Source organism: Camellia sinensis, chromosome 5, assembly GCF_055761805.1.
Source record: "Camellia sinensis isolate YWXY chromosome 5, ASM5576180v1, whole genome shotgun sequence".
Taxonomy (NCBI): Eukaryota; Viridiplantae; Streptophyta; class Magnoliopsida; order Ericales; family Theaceae; genus Camellia; species Camellia sinensis.
In genome coordinates this window covers 175,743,695-175,760,401 of record NC_138965.1, presented here as the reverse complement: position 1 = coordinate 175,760,401, position 16,707 = coordinate 175,743,695, and the positions used below count along the sequence as shown (strand labels likewise).

Here is a 16,707-nt window from a genome sequence, read left to right as displayed (position 1 = left end):
TCTTTTCAGCTCGGAAAATAATTCAAGTAACACTTTATCATTTCGAATGGAGCCCACATTCTATCAGGATGAAATGAATAACGGTACTTCTAATATTGAATTTTGTATTGTTTTGGTGTGTTAAAACCTATCACTACCACCTACTACCACCACCTACTACACACCTACCACTACCACCTACTACCACCTACTACCTACCTACCTACTACCCTCTTCTATATATAGGAATCATGAATCATTGTAATAGATATCAAATACATCAATCAATAATACATTGTATTTTAACATGGTATCAGAGCTATAAGATTTAGGCTTGTATTTTTTTCTCACCGGCGGGCAGCCGGCCGGCAACCTTGCCTTCGCTGCCCGCTGGAATTTTTTTTACACATACCTTCACTCCTCACGGATGGCAGCCTCTCTCACCTTCGGCCACATCTCCGACTGCAACTCCGGCTCCTCCTACTTCAAATCCAACCCCATGGCGGGGCCACCTCCTGTGGTGTCCGCTCCACCGGCCACTCCACCACCATCTCCTCCGCCTCCCGCACCGTCGCCTACGCCAGCTGTTCCACCTGCACAGTTCTTCACTTGTATCCATGGCCAACACATTGCTCCGCAGCCGGGAACCACTCTGCGAATATCTCTCTCTCTCTCTTTATCGCTCACTCTCTCTCTGCAGTCTGTTCCCTCTTCTCCCTTAAGCTCATGGGCCAGATCACGATCGGCATCAATGGCTTTGAAAGGCTTGGCCGGTTGGTGGCCAGATTGGCTCTGCAACGAGACGATGTTGAGCTCGTCGCTGTCAACGATCCCTTCATCCCCACATGTTCCCCATTTCTTTTCTTTTCTTTATTTTCCACTTTCAAACCCTTTATTTTTTTATTCTCTTTGATCACCCCCATGTCTCCCTTTACATCCTCTCTTTTCTTTTCTTTTTCTCCACTAGCCGACATACACCTGCATACAGAGCCCCTTTTCTTTTTTTTTTTTATTTAATCCCCCCCACTCCACTTTCTCTTATTTTAATATATCTCTATATATATATCTCTATGTTTCTTTTAATCTATTGCACAGACCATTCTTATTAGTTTTATTATTATTATTATTATTATTTTTTTTTTGTTTCTTTTTTTTATTTTTGCACAACCACAAAAAAAAAAAAAAACGAACCAAAAAAAAAAAAAAACAAACAAACAAACAAAAAAACAACCAGGCAGAAGACGAACTTGCACACCACACTCCTTTTATTCATGTCGGGACTCCCCCCGTTCACCATTTTACATCCAAAAAAAAAAAAAAAAAAAACACACAAACAAAACCACCACACCCACAGTGAGATTTTCCCTTCTCTACTCTGCCGCCGGTCTCTTCTTCTTGCCTCCGTCCTGGGCGGCCCTTGCCGGTGTTGCCTCCGTGTTTCCCACTCCACTGGGCACGATCACTCCACCCTGCTCCTCCACTACAGCATATGGCGGACCTCCAAATCGGAACATCACGGTGGCCTTCCGCTTCAGCTCCTTATTTTCCGCCTTTAGCACACTTATCTCTGCTCGCGCATCCTTATACATGCGTTGGAGCAGAGCCAGTTGGGCGTTTAACTGCTGCACCTCATTTGCCCTACTCTGCAGCCGGTTCGACAAGTTTGTAACCGCAGTCATGGTTTCCACACATGACTTCAATGTATACTGATTGGCTTCCACATCCGACTGTACTGCCATTCTTTGCTCCACAGACTGCATCGGAAAGTTCAACGGAGCAAACTCCGGGGCGCTTGGTTGAGGTTCCAGTGCCACCGCACCAGTTCTCTCTCTTGTTGACTCATTGAGGTCGGGAAAGAGGGTGAGCAGACCGCGGGAAGACGAAGCCATTTTTCTAGGCAACCGAGTGTTACAGAGTATCTTTCTCAGCAAAACGAAGAATTTTTCAGAGGTTTCTCTCAGTTTCTTGTCTCAGCCTCTGCCTCGGCCTCAGCCTCCGTCTTGGTTAAATAGCCGAGGCCGCCACGCATATCGCGCGCCCCTTGACGCCAGACGACAAACGGGCGCGCCAGCCAAGGCACTCACGTGCCTCGCCATCATATCTGGCACGCCTTTTGATGGCACGCCTTTTGACAGATTGGGCACACCTTTTGAGGGTGCGTCTTTTACAACGGTCCGACATGACCCCATAAACTGTCCCGACATTGATTCCGGTTAGCTTTTCCAGTGTCCTCTACTCCGTTATGACACAACCATCCAATGTCCTCTACCACGTTATGACACAACCATCCAGTGTCCTCTACAACGTTATGACACACTCATCCAGTGTCTTCACCAACGGTCTGACACGACCATACAGTGTCTCCTATCCTCTTTTATTTTTATGTATTTTCTTGTTTTGTTACTCTCTCCAAACTCAAGTTGGTTAGTTCCTATCCTCCTTGAGTTTGCGGGGGACTGTTAAAACCTATCACTACCACCTACTACCACCACCTACTACACACCTACCACTACCACCTACTACCACCTACTACCTACCTACCTACTACCCTCTTCTATATATAGGAATCATGAATCATTGTAATAGATATCAAATACATCAATCAATAATACATTGTATTTTAACATGGTGTGTGTGTTTATAACATTAGTCGGAGCTAAACTCTTTCCACCATTGATAAGGAACTGGTTGTTACTCATTTTAGTTGATCACAACTAAATTGCTAGGGAAGGTTTTTTTTTTTTTTTTTTGAACTCTAAGAATGATTGTCTTTTTATGTGTTATGTCAGTGTTCAAAAACAGTATTTAAAATTTGTGAAGAGTTGAAAGTATAGACTCTGAAATGTTATCCCAGATGAGTGCAACAATTTACTGAAAATGAGATATAAGATAATATATATAATAAATAAATAAATAATCTCGAAACTCCCAGGGTGTTGACACAAGTTATCTAACACTTGCAACCTCTGTTATCCAAAGCTTTAAAAACAAGTTGTCTTCATGGAAAAGGAGGTATATTTCTATTGGCAGAAGATTGACTTTGATCAGGTCTGCCTTGTGTAATTTACCACTCTATGACATTTTTAAAGCTCCTTAAAAGGTTGAGTTGGATAATTACAAAGAAGCATGGGGTGAATCACATAAATCATTTTGTATTTGTATGTGAGATTGATTCAATTTATTTATTTTGTATCTCACCAATCCTGATTAAGAATGTTTGATTTCCTAACGAAATTATGTTAATATGTCAATGTAAGGCATTTTATAATGGATATGGTGGGACTACTATGCAGAAGGTACAACAGTCACTATTGTGTGGCCATTTAGGCCCATTTCGAGACCCGTGTTTTAATAATTTGACCATTCATTTTTTAGAGTATATTAAGTAGAACATACTTTCAAAAAATCAAATTAATTGAATATCGTTAATTCTTTCATCAAATCGTATTTGTATTTAATTTTATACTTCACATAAAATTTGCTGTTCACTTTTATAGATACAAATATAATCCGATGAAATGATTAACGATATATGATCAATTTATTTTTTGTAGGTATGTTCAACTCAATATACCCTAAAAAATAAACGATTCGAATTATCGAAATTTATTCCAAAATGAGCCTAAACGACCGCACAACACACCACGTCATTTTATAACCATTTCATCAACCTGCACGCATATCAAAACAACTACATTGACATAATGGATAAAAATTATTTCATACAATCTCAAATATGCAATCGATACAAAATGTGCATCATAAAAATAAAATCTTTGTCAAATGACATAAAAACAAAAAAATAAAAGCGGAAGATTTGCTTGCTTGATCAATTCCTTAAAATGATTCACAAAACACTATCCAATGGTTGGAGTCACAAAAGAATGATTTCAACAAAGCAGACATGGTTTTTCAAAAAAAATTTACTCGTTTTAAAACTTTGCCCGGGGCGTTCCGAGAATCGAACTCGGGACCTCTTGCACCCAAAGCAAGAATCATACCACTAGACCAAACGCCCTTGATGTCATCTTTTTCTTAAAATGTAGTTATAAACCAATTATTTTAGTTGTTTTTTAAAGTTTTTTGTTTTTTGTTTTCTTGATGATGACGCAAATCTGGTTGCCTTGCCTCTGTGCATAAGTTTCAAACCAATCAAGTCCTACTTTTGAGTGTTTAAATTTGTATATTAAAAATTAATCGAACACGACTGGTTAAGAAATTCAAACTTGGCATGAGCGTACTAAATTACATAACCAGCCGAATTCGAGCTCTATCTCGGGCTTGATCCTAAAAAAAAATAATAATAAAAATGAATTTATTTATTTATTAAAAAAAAAGGGGAAAATTATCCGTAGATCTTGTTTAAAATATGTGTACATTATTTAATCCAACAACATTTTGAGTAGACTTAAAAGTCTTACACTTTTTCTCTCTCTGCTTTTTTTTCCTCATACTTTACGTTTTCCTCTCTCTTTTTTCTACGTTTTTCTCTTATTTTCTTTGTCATGTCTGACGACCGGTGATCACACCTTTCTTATTCTCTTTCTTTTTCTAATATATAGTCACCGGTGACTGACGACCATCATTGATTAGAGTTCACCGCCAACCGCCAACCATCGACATCAACTCGTTATTTCATCCTTATCGACGACGAAGAAGAAGAGTAAATCTACTCAAATCTGATGTAGATCTACTTATTTGAGTAGATCTACATAAAATCCGACTAGATCTAAACAAAAAATAGTTGCCGGAGTATAATATGCTTTCTATATCTATTATTTCCTTCGATTTCTCAAATTTTCTACCTTTTCTCTGTTACACACGCCTATTTTTCTGTTTTAATGGAGAAAATTTTCAAATTCTAAATAAGTTGTTATTGAGTTTTAGTTACAGGCGGAGAAAACTATAAAATTTTACAGTTTTAGCTTTTTTTGGTGCTGAAATGAATCATGCTTTAAAATTGTAAAATTTTGCAGTTTCATAATATTCTTTAGAACTGTAAAATTTTGCAGTTTAATAACATGTTTTCCAGCTTAATAGAATAATGCTTTGAAACTGTAACATTTTACAGTTTCAAAACTTACTTTTTAGTTTGATCAATATTACAGATTATTTGCTTAGTTGTTTGTTGTTATTATGTTGTTTAACTATAATTTTTCCATTTTATTCTTTTTTGTTTGGGGCAATATTCTGAATATTCTGGTGAGTCTCCGATGATGTTCTTGACATTTTTTAATGACGTTCAGAACACTCTGGCGAACTTCTAACGATGCTCAACACACTTCGATGAACTTCCGGTGATACTCCGACGAATTTCCAGTGATATTGAATATTCCGGCGAGTCTTCGGTGAGTCTGACGGAAGTCGTTGGATGTAACAATATTTTTAAACAACATTTTTAAAGTGATTAAAATAATTTAAAAAGAAAGAATTTTTGGCAACAATTAAAAATATATAAGAATAATTGGTGCAAGTATTTTGTTTTGAGATTTGATAAATTTTGAATTTTGTGTATGAAACTTATTGGTAAGTATCCCAAAAAAAAAATATATGAGTAAAATAAGAGTACGGTTTCTGGGCTTTGTAACAAATTGGGCCCAAAAGAAACCCAAATAGAGTTCATTGTCCATGGACAAGATATGGCCCAAAATCAACCCAAATAGACCTTTTCTAGGGCATCCCATTAGGGTTTATATACTTGTCTCATCTTCATTTCGGCTTCTCTAGATTCCGTTCTCCAAACCCTAGAGGTCTCTCTCTCTGTCTTTCTCTCTCGATTCATGGTCTCGATTCGATTGCAGATCTGAGTTTATTTAACAAATGAAAGCTATAGCTAATTCAAACGATTTGTGTTTTGTGTATTTGGATTTTGTGCAGGCTTTGCTGCTGAGGAGTGCTCGAAGAGAGAGAGAGAGAAAATGTCGGAGAAGACGAAAGGAAGGAAGGAAGAGGTGGTGACTAGGGAGTACACCATCAACCTCCACAAGCGCTTGCACAGCTGGTACAATTAAACCTCTGCTCCTTCACAATCTTACCTATACATATATATATATATATATATATATATGTTCTTATATATCTCTATATGATTCTCTGTGCTTGCTTTTTAACCATTATTATTCTTATTCAATTTAATTATAGGCTTGAATGTTTAGTGTTTGCTTATAATTTCTAGCTCTATATAGCACCCAATATATATATATATATATATATATATATATGTATATATATGTTTGGCTGATTTCTTACTGTTTTTTGAGATCATTACTCAGAATTAATGGAAAAAGAGGTAGATTACTTACACTAGAATGGATTTCAAGGATTCATTTAATTTGAGCTAGAAAATCTTGGTCTTGGCTATTGAATGAGTTGGTTTTTCATCTTCTTAGGTTGAGCAATTAATGTTGTTTTCTTTGTGCGATATTTTATCGACTTGAAGTTTGAATCTGGGTTCTTCTCATTTCATTGCCTTAAGGGTCTTCAAAGAGGTTATTTGATGTATACTGCCTTATCCCCGTTGTTCAACTGAATGATTTTTCAAATCTTTTATTTAATTTATTGGTGAAAATGTTATTTTTGGTTATTATGTACTTTTGCTGCGTGTTTTAGTTCCGTGTAGCAGTCGTAGTTGAGAACATGTCTAGAATGTGGGATTGGTGCAATGAATGAAGTAATGCAAGTGAAATTCATATAGTTTTACTGTTCATATTTGTTCCTAAATGTATCTATCCTGTCTTAGCCTTTAAAAGATTCATCCTTGCTTTTAAGAATGTGCTGGAGTTTGTTGTTAGTGCATGTGAATTGATCATTATTGGGTTAATAAGAAGTTCTGAGGCGCTGTATCAGTGTTTGACCTATGTTATTGTCAATTGTGGGGTGCATATCGTTGTAAATTGTGCAATGGTTCACTAGTTATTGTGATTAGAACAAAAATACTATTATATGTACTTTCCACAAAAAAAAAAAAAAAAAAAATCCTCTCATCTGTATTTACACCTTTTTATAAAGTACATAAAAGAGGATTGATCATGTATAAATGATTTAACTGTATTGTTCTGTGATATCATGCGAAAGGATGTGACTCTGTTTTGCTGTACTGTGACTGCAAATAACAGCACATTCAAGAAGAAGGCTCCTAATGCCATAAAGGAGATCAGGAAATTTGCGCAGAAAGCCATGGGAACCAAGGATGTGAGGGTGGATGTGAAGCTAAACAAGCACATCTGGAGCAGGGGGATTCGAAGTGTCCCAAGGCGGATTAGAGTTCGTATTGCTCGCAAGAGAAATGATGATGAAGATGCAAAGGAAGAGCTTTACTCTCTTGTTACAGTTGCTGAAATTCCACCGGAAGGGCTAAAAGGGATGGGTACCAAGGTCATTGAAGAAGATGATGATTGATTTTCATACCTTCCTGCCATTTGCAGCAAGGAGTTGATATATGAGAGTTTTTGGCTAGTGTTGAGTGTTAAAGATACTGGTTTAAGTTTTCCTGGTATTTTGGTCCTTACTGATTAGACCATAGACTTTTGTTTCGGTTGTATTAAGACAATTATGTTAGTGCTTCAAATTTGTCATGCCTCTGGTTACCATTCTCAATACATCTTTTTTCTTCCTTGCAAACTGGTTTACTGGTTTCAAAAACTAGTTACTGTTATTACACCCAAAAATACCGAGGAAACAGTACCTAGCAAGCTATTTAGGATATGTGAGAAAAGTCATAATTTATTTCGAGAAAAACCCCAATCTGTCTGTTAGTGCAGCGGTTTATTAGTAGAGCCTAATTCATCTCAAAACATGAATATATAAATCCTGATCATGCTTCAAAGTATTCTATCATGAGTTCTCCCTATCGTTTTGTTTAATCATATTTTTGTTGTAAGAAGCTTTCTAGAGATGTCTATGATAATAGGAGAATTTTATTATGTACACCCTCATATCACATGCATATATCACATCACATGCACTTTTAGTTATGTCGTTTATTTATTATTATTATTTATAATTATGACTAATTTTTTTTCTTTAATTATGATATATTTTGAAATTTTAATTATGATTTTTTTTATATTTGATTATGATTTTTTAAATTATTTTTAGTTATAACTCAAAAAGTAATAAATTATGTCATTTTCTTCTATAGTTAAAAGATGCATATATAATCTTTCCCATGATAATAATGCTTGCTTGTAAAACAAAGGAAAGTACTCGAGATAATTGATTTGAGAAGGTTCATGAACTTGTTTCTCTTTCAAAATTATCTTCCGACAGTTATTTTTAATGGCTGTTGTTAGAATTTACCATCACCTACCACCACTACCACCTCACCTACTCCACTAAACCTAACCCACTACACCTACCACCTCACCTACTCCACTAAACCTAACTCACTACACCACTACCACCATCCACTACACCTACATCTATATAAGGAACCATTTGTAATATACAGAAAAAGAAAACAAGATATCAATCAATAATACATATATTTTAACATGGTATCAGAGCAAGGTTAAGACCTTAGTATTTCTCGCGTCACCGGCGGGCGGCAACCTCGTCTTGGCCGCCCGCCGGACCTCAACCTAGTCCGCCAGAATCTTCTTCATCACCATCACAGCTTGACTACAACTCCAGTCTACTGGAATATAGGGTGGGGTGGGGAGAGAGATGAATAATGCTTTTCTGTTAAAGCCCTCACTGGCTCAAGAAGACTCAAGATTCTGCCACAAGGTCCGAATAGCCATAGCCATAGCCATCAGTCCTCTGCATCTCCTCCAATGGTGGTTGGGTCTCCCACAACTTCCATCTCCAAGGGTGGTGGTGCCAGTGGACGCCCGAGGACATCGACCTCCACTTCACAACCTGGCAATAAACCCACCGCCCAACCTTCTTCTTTGTCTTCTCAGCAGCCCAAGAACTCCACATCAGTGCCAAGCCGGAAATCATCTCCGGTTGGTGTCAGCAGTGTTCCATCAATACTTAACAGGATCTTTGAACTTGTTTGATCTCATCTTAGGGGCCTTCATTTCTGAATATTTATCACCAGCAATTGGAGTATGGGCTTGTCGGGTTTCAGAAAGAGGAGTGGGAGTTCTCTGCTTTTGCACTTATTTTAAAATATTCTCCACCGCCCAGCTATTTCTCTTTTCTTTTTAAAAAACAGCTCATCCTGTGTCTTCGTCTCCCCCTTCCTCCGCTGCGCTGCCTCCTAACAGTTGTGTGTTGCTCTGTGGTCATGGAGTCATGAAGGGTGATGCTGGCTTCCGTAAAGATGACAGACCTATGCTTGGCAGAAATGAGTTATTCAAAAATACTTTTAGAAAAGCTCTCCTATTTCCACTCTCAAACCCACCATTCCTTTTTTTAATCATCCACTACCTCACCTTTCTTTTTATTATTATACAGCACTGCCTTTTCTTGATCTCAGACCCATGATCATTATTATGCTTCCCATTATATTTATATATCTCTTTTTATTATACTATATTACCCAAATACTCTCCACTTTCACACCACACCGTCTGATCCTACTCTACCTTTTCTTTATTTTATTTTATCTTCCTTCTTCACAAAAAAAAAAAAAAAAAAAAAAAAAAAAAAAAAAACAAACAAACAAACAAAATCACACATTCTCACCCCTTGATTTTTTCTGCATATCCTTCCTACCATCCGGGTTTGCACAACACATTTGTTTTATTCATATCAGGGGCTAAACCCCGATCACCATTTTACACCAAAAACAAAAAAAAAAAAAAAAAAAAACAAACAAACAAACAAAACAACCACACCCACAGTGGGATTTTTCTTTTCCCTTCTCTATTCTACTGCAGGTCTCTTCTTTTTACTTTTATCTTGGGTGTCCCGTGCCAGTCCGGTCTCCGTACTTCCTAGTCCACCGAGCACGTTCACTCCCCCATACTCCTCCACTGCAGCATATGGCAGACCTCCAAATCGGAACATCACAGTGGCCTTCCGCTTCAGCTCCTTGTTTTCCGCCTTTAGCACACTTATCTCTGCTCGCGCATCCTTATACATGCGTTGAAGCAGAGCCAGCTGAGAGTTTAACTGCTGCACCTCATTTGTCCTACTCTGCAGCCGGTGCGACAAGTTTGTGACCGCCGTCATGCTTTCCACACATGACTTCAAAGTATACTGATTGGCCTCCACATCCGACTGCACTGCCATTCTTTGCTCCACAGACCGCATCGGAAAGTTCAACGGAGTAAACTCCGGGGCGCTTGGTTGAGGTTCCAGTGCCACCGCACCAGTTGTCTCTCTTGTTGACTCGTTGAGGTCGGGAAAGAGAGTGAGCAGCCCACGGGACGACGAAGCCATTTTCTGGGCAAGTGTTACAGAGTCTCTCTCTCAGAAACGGAGGAGTTTTTTCAAAGGATTTTTCGCAGTTTTTTTGTCTCAGCCTTTTGCCTCGGCCTCAGCCTCCGTCTTGGTTAAATAGCCGAGGCAGCCACGCGCATCGCGCGCCTCTTGCCACCAGACGACAAAACGGGCGCGCAAGCCAAGGCGCCCACGTGCCTCGCCATCATGTCCGGTACACCTTTTTATGACTTGGGCTCGCCTTTTGATGGCACGCCTTTTAATGGATTGGGCACGCCTTTTGATGGCACGCCTTTTGATAGATTGGGCACACCTTTTGAGGGTGCGACTTTTTAGGGGTCCGACAAGACTCTGTAAACTGTCCCGACATTGATTCCGGTTAGCTCCTTTATGGGTCCGACAAGACTCTGTAAACTGTCCCGACATAGATTCCGGTTAGTTTCTACAAGGGTCCGACAAGACTCTGTAAACTGTCCCGACATTGATTCCGGTTAGCTCCTTCATGGGTCCGACAAGACTTTGTAAACTGTCCCGACATTGATTCCGGTTAGTTTCTACAAGGGTCCAGCAAGACTCCGTAAACTGTCACAACAACTGTCACAACAACTGTCACAACATTGTCTGCTACAACGGTCTGACATGACCCCATAAACTGTCTTCTACAACGGTCCGACATGACCCCATAAACTGTCTTCTACACCGTTATGACACCCCCATACAGTGTCCTCTACAACGTTATGACACCACCATCCAGTGTCCTCTACAACGTTATGACACCACCATACAGTGTCTTCACCATCGGTCTGAAACGACCATACCGTGTCTCCTATCCTCTTTTATTTTTATGTATTTTATTATTTTGTTCCTCTCTTCAAACTCAAGTTGGTTAGATTCTATCCTCCTTGAGTTTGCGGGGGGCTGTTAGAATTTACCATCACCTACCACCACTACCACCTCACCTACTCCACTAAACCTAACCCACTACACCTACCACCACTACCACCTCACCTACTCCACTAAACCTAACCCACTACACCACTACCACCATCCACTACACCTACATCTATATAAGGAACCATTTGTAATATACAGAAAAAGAAAACAAGATATCAATCAATAATACATATATTTTAACAGCTGTTTAAAACTATCTTTTGACATAGATTAATGATCGTTTTTATATTCGCTTCCTACCAATTGTAAAATTCAAAGGGGGAAAATATATATATATATATATATTAAAAAGCAAAGTAAGAGGGAAAAAGAAAGTGAAACTCCCTTTAAAAGGGGTCAAACTCGATGGTATTTTCAAGCAGAGTCCTAATTTTAGAATTAAGGCGACCACCCTCATCACCATGATAATTTCATTTATCATTCTACCTAAGATAACATATTTAGCCAAGATGGTAAAACAAGTTTCCAAATCTCTAGACATCTGAAATATGAAGAACGAGAGACTGAAGGAAATCTAGAATGAGAGAAGAAAGTCAAGCGTAATGGCACTCTACACATTTGATTACATTTGTACTCTGAACTTCAATTGGTAACTTCCTCATAATCTTCTATTACATATCAGGTTAATTGAAAATCTATACAACAATTCCTAGAACAGCCAAATGTAAAACTAATTACATTTTCACCATCCTTGATAATTGTGTGTTTAATATGTTCAAAAATAAAAAGAGAGAAGATAATTGTGCGTTTATTCTGAATGCACATCCTGCCAACTCAATCCATCATCAAAACCAACTCATATGGCTGATACAAATTCACTATCACAGTTTCTGTATTTAATTCTGTTTAGGATGACAACAGTAAACAAAGTAGTTGGGTATAATAGAAAAGCTATCTTGGCATCTGCATTACCAAGTAATAAATCACAGATCTGCTCTTCCCGGGTATCTAGGGAAGGGAATGACATCTCTAATGTTGTCAAGCCCCGTGGCAAAGAGAATCATCCGTTCAAAGCCTAAACCAAATCCACTATGTTTAACAGTGCCGTAGCGTCGAAGATCAAGGTACCACTCGTATGGCTCAAGAGGAAGCCCCATCTCCAGTATCCTGTTATATAGAAAAACATATCAATTCATATGGTTAAATTGTCAACTCAAAGAATGAGTCAGTGCAAACCAATAAACAATCCAAGGGAACTTCAAAAACACTAGCAAACATACTAAAGAAAATAAAAAAAATCTGGGGTAATAACTTTGCCTACCTTTCCTGAATGACCTCGTAACGCTCTTCCCTTTGACTTCCTCCAATTAGCTCTCCCACCTGAAAATTAAGAAATCCAACAGATTTCATCTTAGGCAAACATAATAGCCAATCTCGACTGCAAGTAGATCCTCTAATGTAGTGTTTGATTTACTTAAATGAAATAGAATGGAATGGCATGGTCGTTCCTTAAACCTCCTTATTGAATGATTATTCCCTTACAATGGTGATTTCATGTGTAATACATTTTCCATCAACTTTAAGTAAACCAAATGTGAAAATGGATATTATGTTGGAATGATCATTCCATTCTATTTCATTCTAGTGAACCAAATAGAGCATAAAAGGTTTTCTCATGCTGTCACAAGATACAAGAAGCATTTTACAACTGCTGTATAGCTACAATAATTTTTTTAAAACAGCTGTATATTTGAATGACGTGCATTTTGCATTAAGAAAGTAAGCATCCCAAATGTGGATATAGAAAAAGACCATACCTTTGGTACAAGCACATCCATAGCAGCTACAGTTTTGTTGTCAGCATTAACCTTCATATAAAATGCTTTGATCCCTTTTGGGTAATTATACACAATAACAGGTGACTTAAATTTCACATCAGTCAAGAATCTACATGATCAGACAAACCATAACATCAGTACTACAGACACAGCTGTCAAAGAACACATTTAAGATGCAAAACCCACGCTACCTTTCATGTTCAGATGCTAAATCAATTCCCCATTCCACTTTATTCTCAAACTGCCTTTCTTTCGATGATTCCTCAAGAATTGCAATTGCTTCCGTGTAAGAAAGGCGGACAAAATCGGTTGAAGCAACCAATCGTAGACGATCAATTGCACTTTTATCAAAATTTTTAACCATAAATTCCATATCATCAAGGCAGTTATCAAGCAACCATTGACACATGAACTTCACGTATGCCTCTGCACACTTCATATCATCCTACAAAACATAAAAATGTTTGGTATCTTCTAGAACAACAGGATTCAACAAAACCACAAAGTTTAAAACCTTAACAATAAAAGATGAACTGCCTTAGATGTCCTACAAAAGCTCAATTGGTCTATCACATTTTACATAGTAATTCAATAAAATCTTGTTTACAAGTTTCAAGTGGAGCCCTTTCCAATCTCCATCCATCTGTTCTGCCCGTTTACATGTCATCCACTAGTTTCAAATGAAGATAGACAAGTGAATTAAGAAATTCAATAGGCCTAATATGAACTCTAGAAAAGCAATTGTTATAAATGCTTCTTTTTTTTATTATTTATATATGATCAGGTAGACATTAGATTAACAATACTATAATAGCATATGACACCTGGACACCATATAACTGTTCCAACAATTTATTTCAGCCATTAACATGTAAGAAAATAACACTTACTTTTCTCTTATAAATGAGGAAGTCTCACTAATATACTATTAGTTCTTTACTTCTTGCTTTGTTGGCAAATATTTTCAGAAGACGTGCAAAATCTATTTGCGCTTGTATGCAAATAAATAAACTTGTAAATCAAATTAATCAACCAAGTTCCAAGTCATACTCAACCTTACTAATATTGACAACTTTAATAATGTAGTCTGCGCAAACACTTGGATACTTCATAATGAACATAAAATTCCATTCTTAATATACCTCAAGATCTGCAAATGCTATTTCCGGCTCCACCATCCAGAATTCTGCCAGATGCCTTGAGGTATGTGAGTGCTCAGCTCGAAAAGTTGGCCCAAATGTATAGACACTACTAAGGCAACATGCAAAAGTTTCAACTTGAAGTTGTCCAGAAACGGTCAAAAATGCTTGTCGTGCAAAGAAATCTAGGGAATAATCAATTTTCCCATCCTTTTGGGGAATCCCAGGTTTGAGCTTAGATCTCTCTTCAAGCTTTGAAAGATTTTCTTTAGCTTTTGTTAGCTCAGCAACAGCAGCATTAATTTCCTCCTTGCTTGTTTTGGCTGATTTTAGTTGGGCAACAGCCTCTCCTTTGTCCTTGACAAGAAGCATAGCGGATTCCAGGTCTGCTTCAGATGGAGGAGGGTTTTTAATCAGCTCTTTTTCCAACTTTTCTGCATCATTAATCAAGGTTGTGACTTGAAACATTTCACCAGCACCCTCACAATCACTAGTGGTGATAATTGGAGTGTGCACGTAAAGAAACCCATGTTTCTGGAAGAATGTATGGGTAGCATAAGCCAGTGCATTACGGATGCGAGCAATTGCAGAAATCTGAGTCCAAAGACAATAGTAATTGCTGTTAAAATAACATCATAAAGCCAACATTGAATAAGCAGTATGCCATTGCTGAAATTGTTTCTAGGCAAATAATTAATTACCACAATATTGCAGTATTGGCAAGATTTAATCAACCTATGTAAAATTTAGGCTTTTCTCTTGTAAAATTTAAATCCAACAAATTCCACACTCTTCTGACTTTTTTTTTTTTTTTTTTTTCGTATTTAGTTATGCCATTTGAAGTCATAATATTTTCTTCTCTAAATATAAGGTGCATATGCTACACAAACCCTTGTGTACCATACAATTTTTCCCACAATTTAAACGGTAGAGAGCAAAATAACACCAAATTCATATTTGAAGGCTAGAAATGTAATCAACCAACCCTCAATGCAAATATATGAGTTATATATATATATATATAGGAGAGGAGATAGATAGAGTAAGAGTGAAGTATATAACACCGTATTGGTTCTGGGACGAAGATGAACACACTCTCTGAGAAATTCAAGGGTTAGCCTTGTCTTAGGCAATGGATACTTAGCCGGATCAACAGTCCCCACTTCCAGAACCTTCTCAACCCTCAGCTCGATCCTCTGCTTCGCTCCTTCCGGAGGCTCCTTCAGCTCCCCCTCCACGTGCACGCACGTGCCTGTCGCCACCAGCTGTCCCAGCGGCGCCACGGCGGCGTCCACCATGACCTGGAGGTTCGCCGGGCACGACCCGTCGTTCAGCTCCAGAAATGCGAACGATCCCTTACCTTGCTCACGCCCGGTCTTCACCCACCCACCGACTCGTACCTTCTGGCCCGCCAACCCGGACCCGCCATCGGGGCGACAAATTATGCTCCGGATCAAGACCCGCTGAGAGAACAAGGCCTCTTCGGCGGTGTCGGCTAGTGTTACGGCGGACTTTTGATCCACCGGCGGCGAAGCGTCGGCTGACATTTTTGGTGGTCTCTCTCTTCAGGTTAGAGAGAGAGAGACAGAGAGAGAGAGAGAGAGATTTGGTAAACCCTCGGAGGGAGGGAGGGATTGCTTTGGGATTCGATTGGGTGAGACTATAATACGATGGTGATTGCGTGGATTCTCCAATCGAATTTGCATTGCGTGGATTCTCCAATCGAATTTGCGGAGAGAATCCGATTTTGTACGAAAATTCCCACGATTGTGGAGCAATTAAGAGTGTCCACGTTAGATGTGTATGGTATAATTGTCTGGAAATGTTAGAGAAAAAAAAAAAAAAATGTTAGATAAAACTTTTGATAACATTTTTTTTGGGCAAATTACATATACACCTCTCGAGGTTTGACTAAATTACAGATATCCTTGAGGTTTTGGAAATTACATCCCGCCCCTGAGGTTTGTATTTTTATAATAATTTGCCCCCTGAGGTTTATATTTCATAACAAATTACCCCCTAATTTCTTATGCAAATATAGCATTCAGGGAGAATTCGTAATTTCTCAAACCTCAGGGGCATCTGTAATTTAGCCAAACCTCGAGGGGTGTATATGTAATTTGCCCTTTTTTTTTCGCCTCTAACATTATTAATAATTATAATCAACTTAAATATATACTAACTTATCACCCGTGCTACACACGGGATAATTATAAATATTTATATTTATTTTAGATTTTTTTAATATATAAATTATATTTTTTATAAAAATAATTTAACAATCTTATCACTAACCATAGTGTATAGGAGAAGTTGAAAAACGTACTGCAGTAACTATACACGGATTGTATCTATAATTATTTGTATGAGGGAGTTTTAAATACTGATTAGTGGATTTTGACCAAATCAATAAATGTAGGCATGTGGAAAGACATGTGGATTGAAAAAATTTAATAAATGCTGATCAGGAGATTTTGACCAAATCAATAAATACTGGAGTTTTTTTTTTAAATAAAAAATAAAAA

The 16,707-nt window shown here is 38.0% G+C and overlaps 2 protein-coding genes and 1 non-coding gene across 3 annotated transcripts; 1 reads left to right on the top strand and 2 right to left on the bottom strand.

The window, feature by feature from the left end:
• Window positions 1-3,925: 3,925 nt before the first annotated feature.
• On the bottom strand, window positions 3,926-3,997 carry TRNAP-UGG (transfer RNA proline (anticodon UGG)). Its single transcript has one exon. It is a non-coding gene; the product is annotated as a tRNA-Pro (tRNA).
• A 1,592-nt stretch (window positions 3,998-5,589) lies between these two features.
• LOC114268063 (large ribosomal subunit protein eL31) lies at window positions 5,590-7,599 on the top strand. Its single transcript, XM_082870495.1, has 3 exons — window positions 5,590-5,729; window positions 5,857-5,980; window positions 7,095-7,599. The coding sequence occupies exons 2-3, from the start codon at window positions 5,898-5,900 to the stop codon at window positions 7,375-7,377; spliced, it is 366 nt and encodes a 121-aa protein (XP_082726621.1). The 5' UTR covers window positions 5,590-5,729; window positions 5,857-5,897; the 3' UTR covers window positions 7,378-7,599.
• A 4,398-nt stretch (window positions 7,600-11,997) lies between these two features.
• LOC114268055 (asparagine--tRNA ligase, cytoplasmic 1) lies at window positions 11,998-16,058 on the bottom strand. The gene is made up of 6 exons (XM_082870493.1): window positions 15,247-16,058; window positions 14,186-14,776; window positions 13,235-13,488; window positions 13,023-13,152; window positions 12,527-12,585; window positions 11,998-12,372 (listed from the first exon to the last, which is right to left on the bottom strand). The coding sequence occupies exons 1-6, from the start codon at window positions 15,727-15,729 to the stop codon at window positions 12,189-12,191; spliced, it is 1,701 nt and encodes a 566-aa protein (XP_082726619.1). The 5' UTR covers window positions 15,730-16,058; the 3' UTR covers window positions 11,998-12,188.
• Window positions 16,059-16,707: the final 649 nt, after the last annotated feature.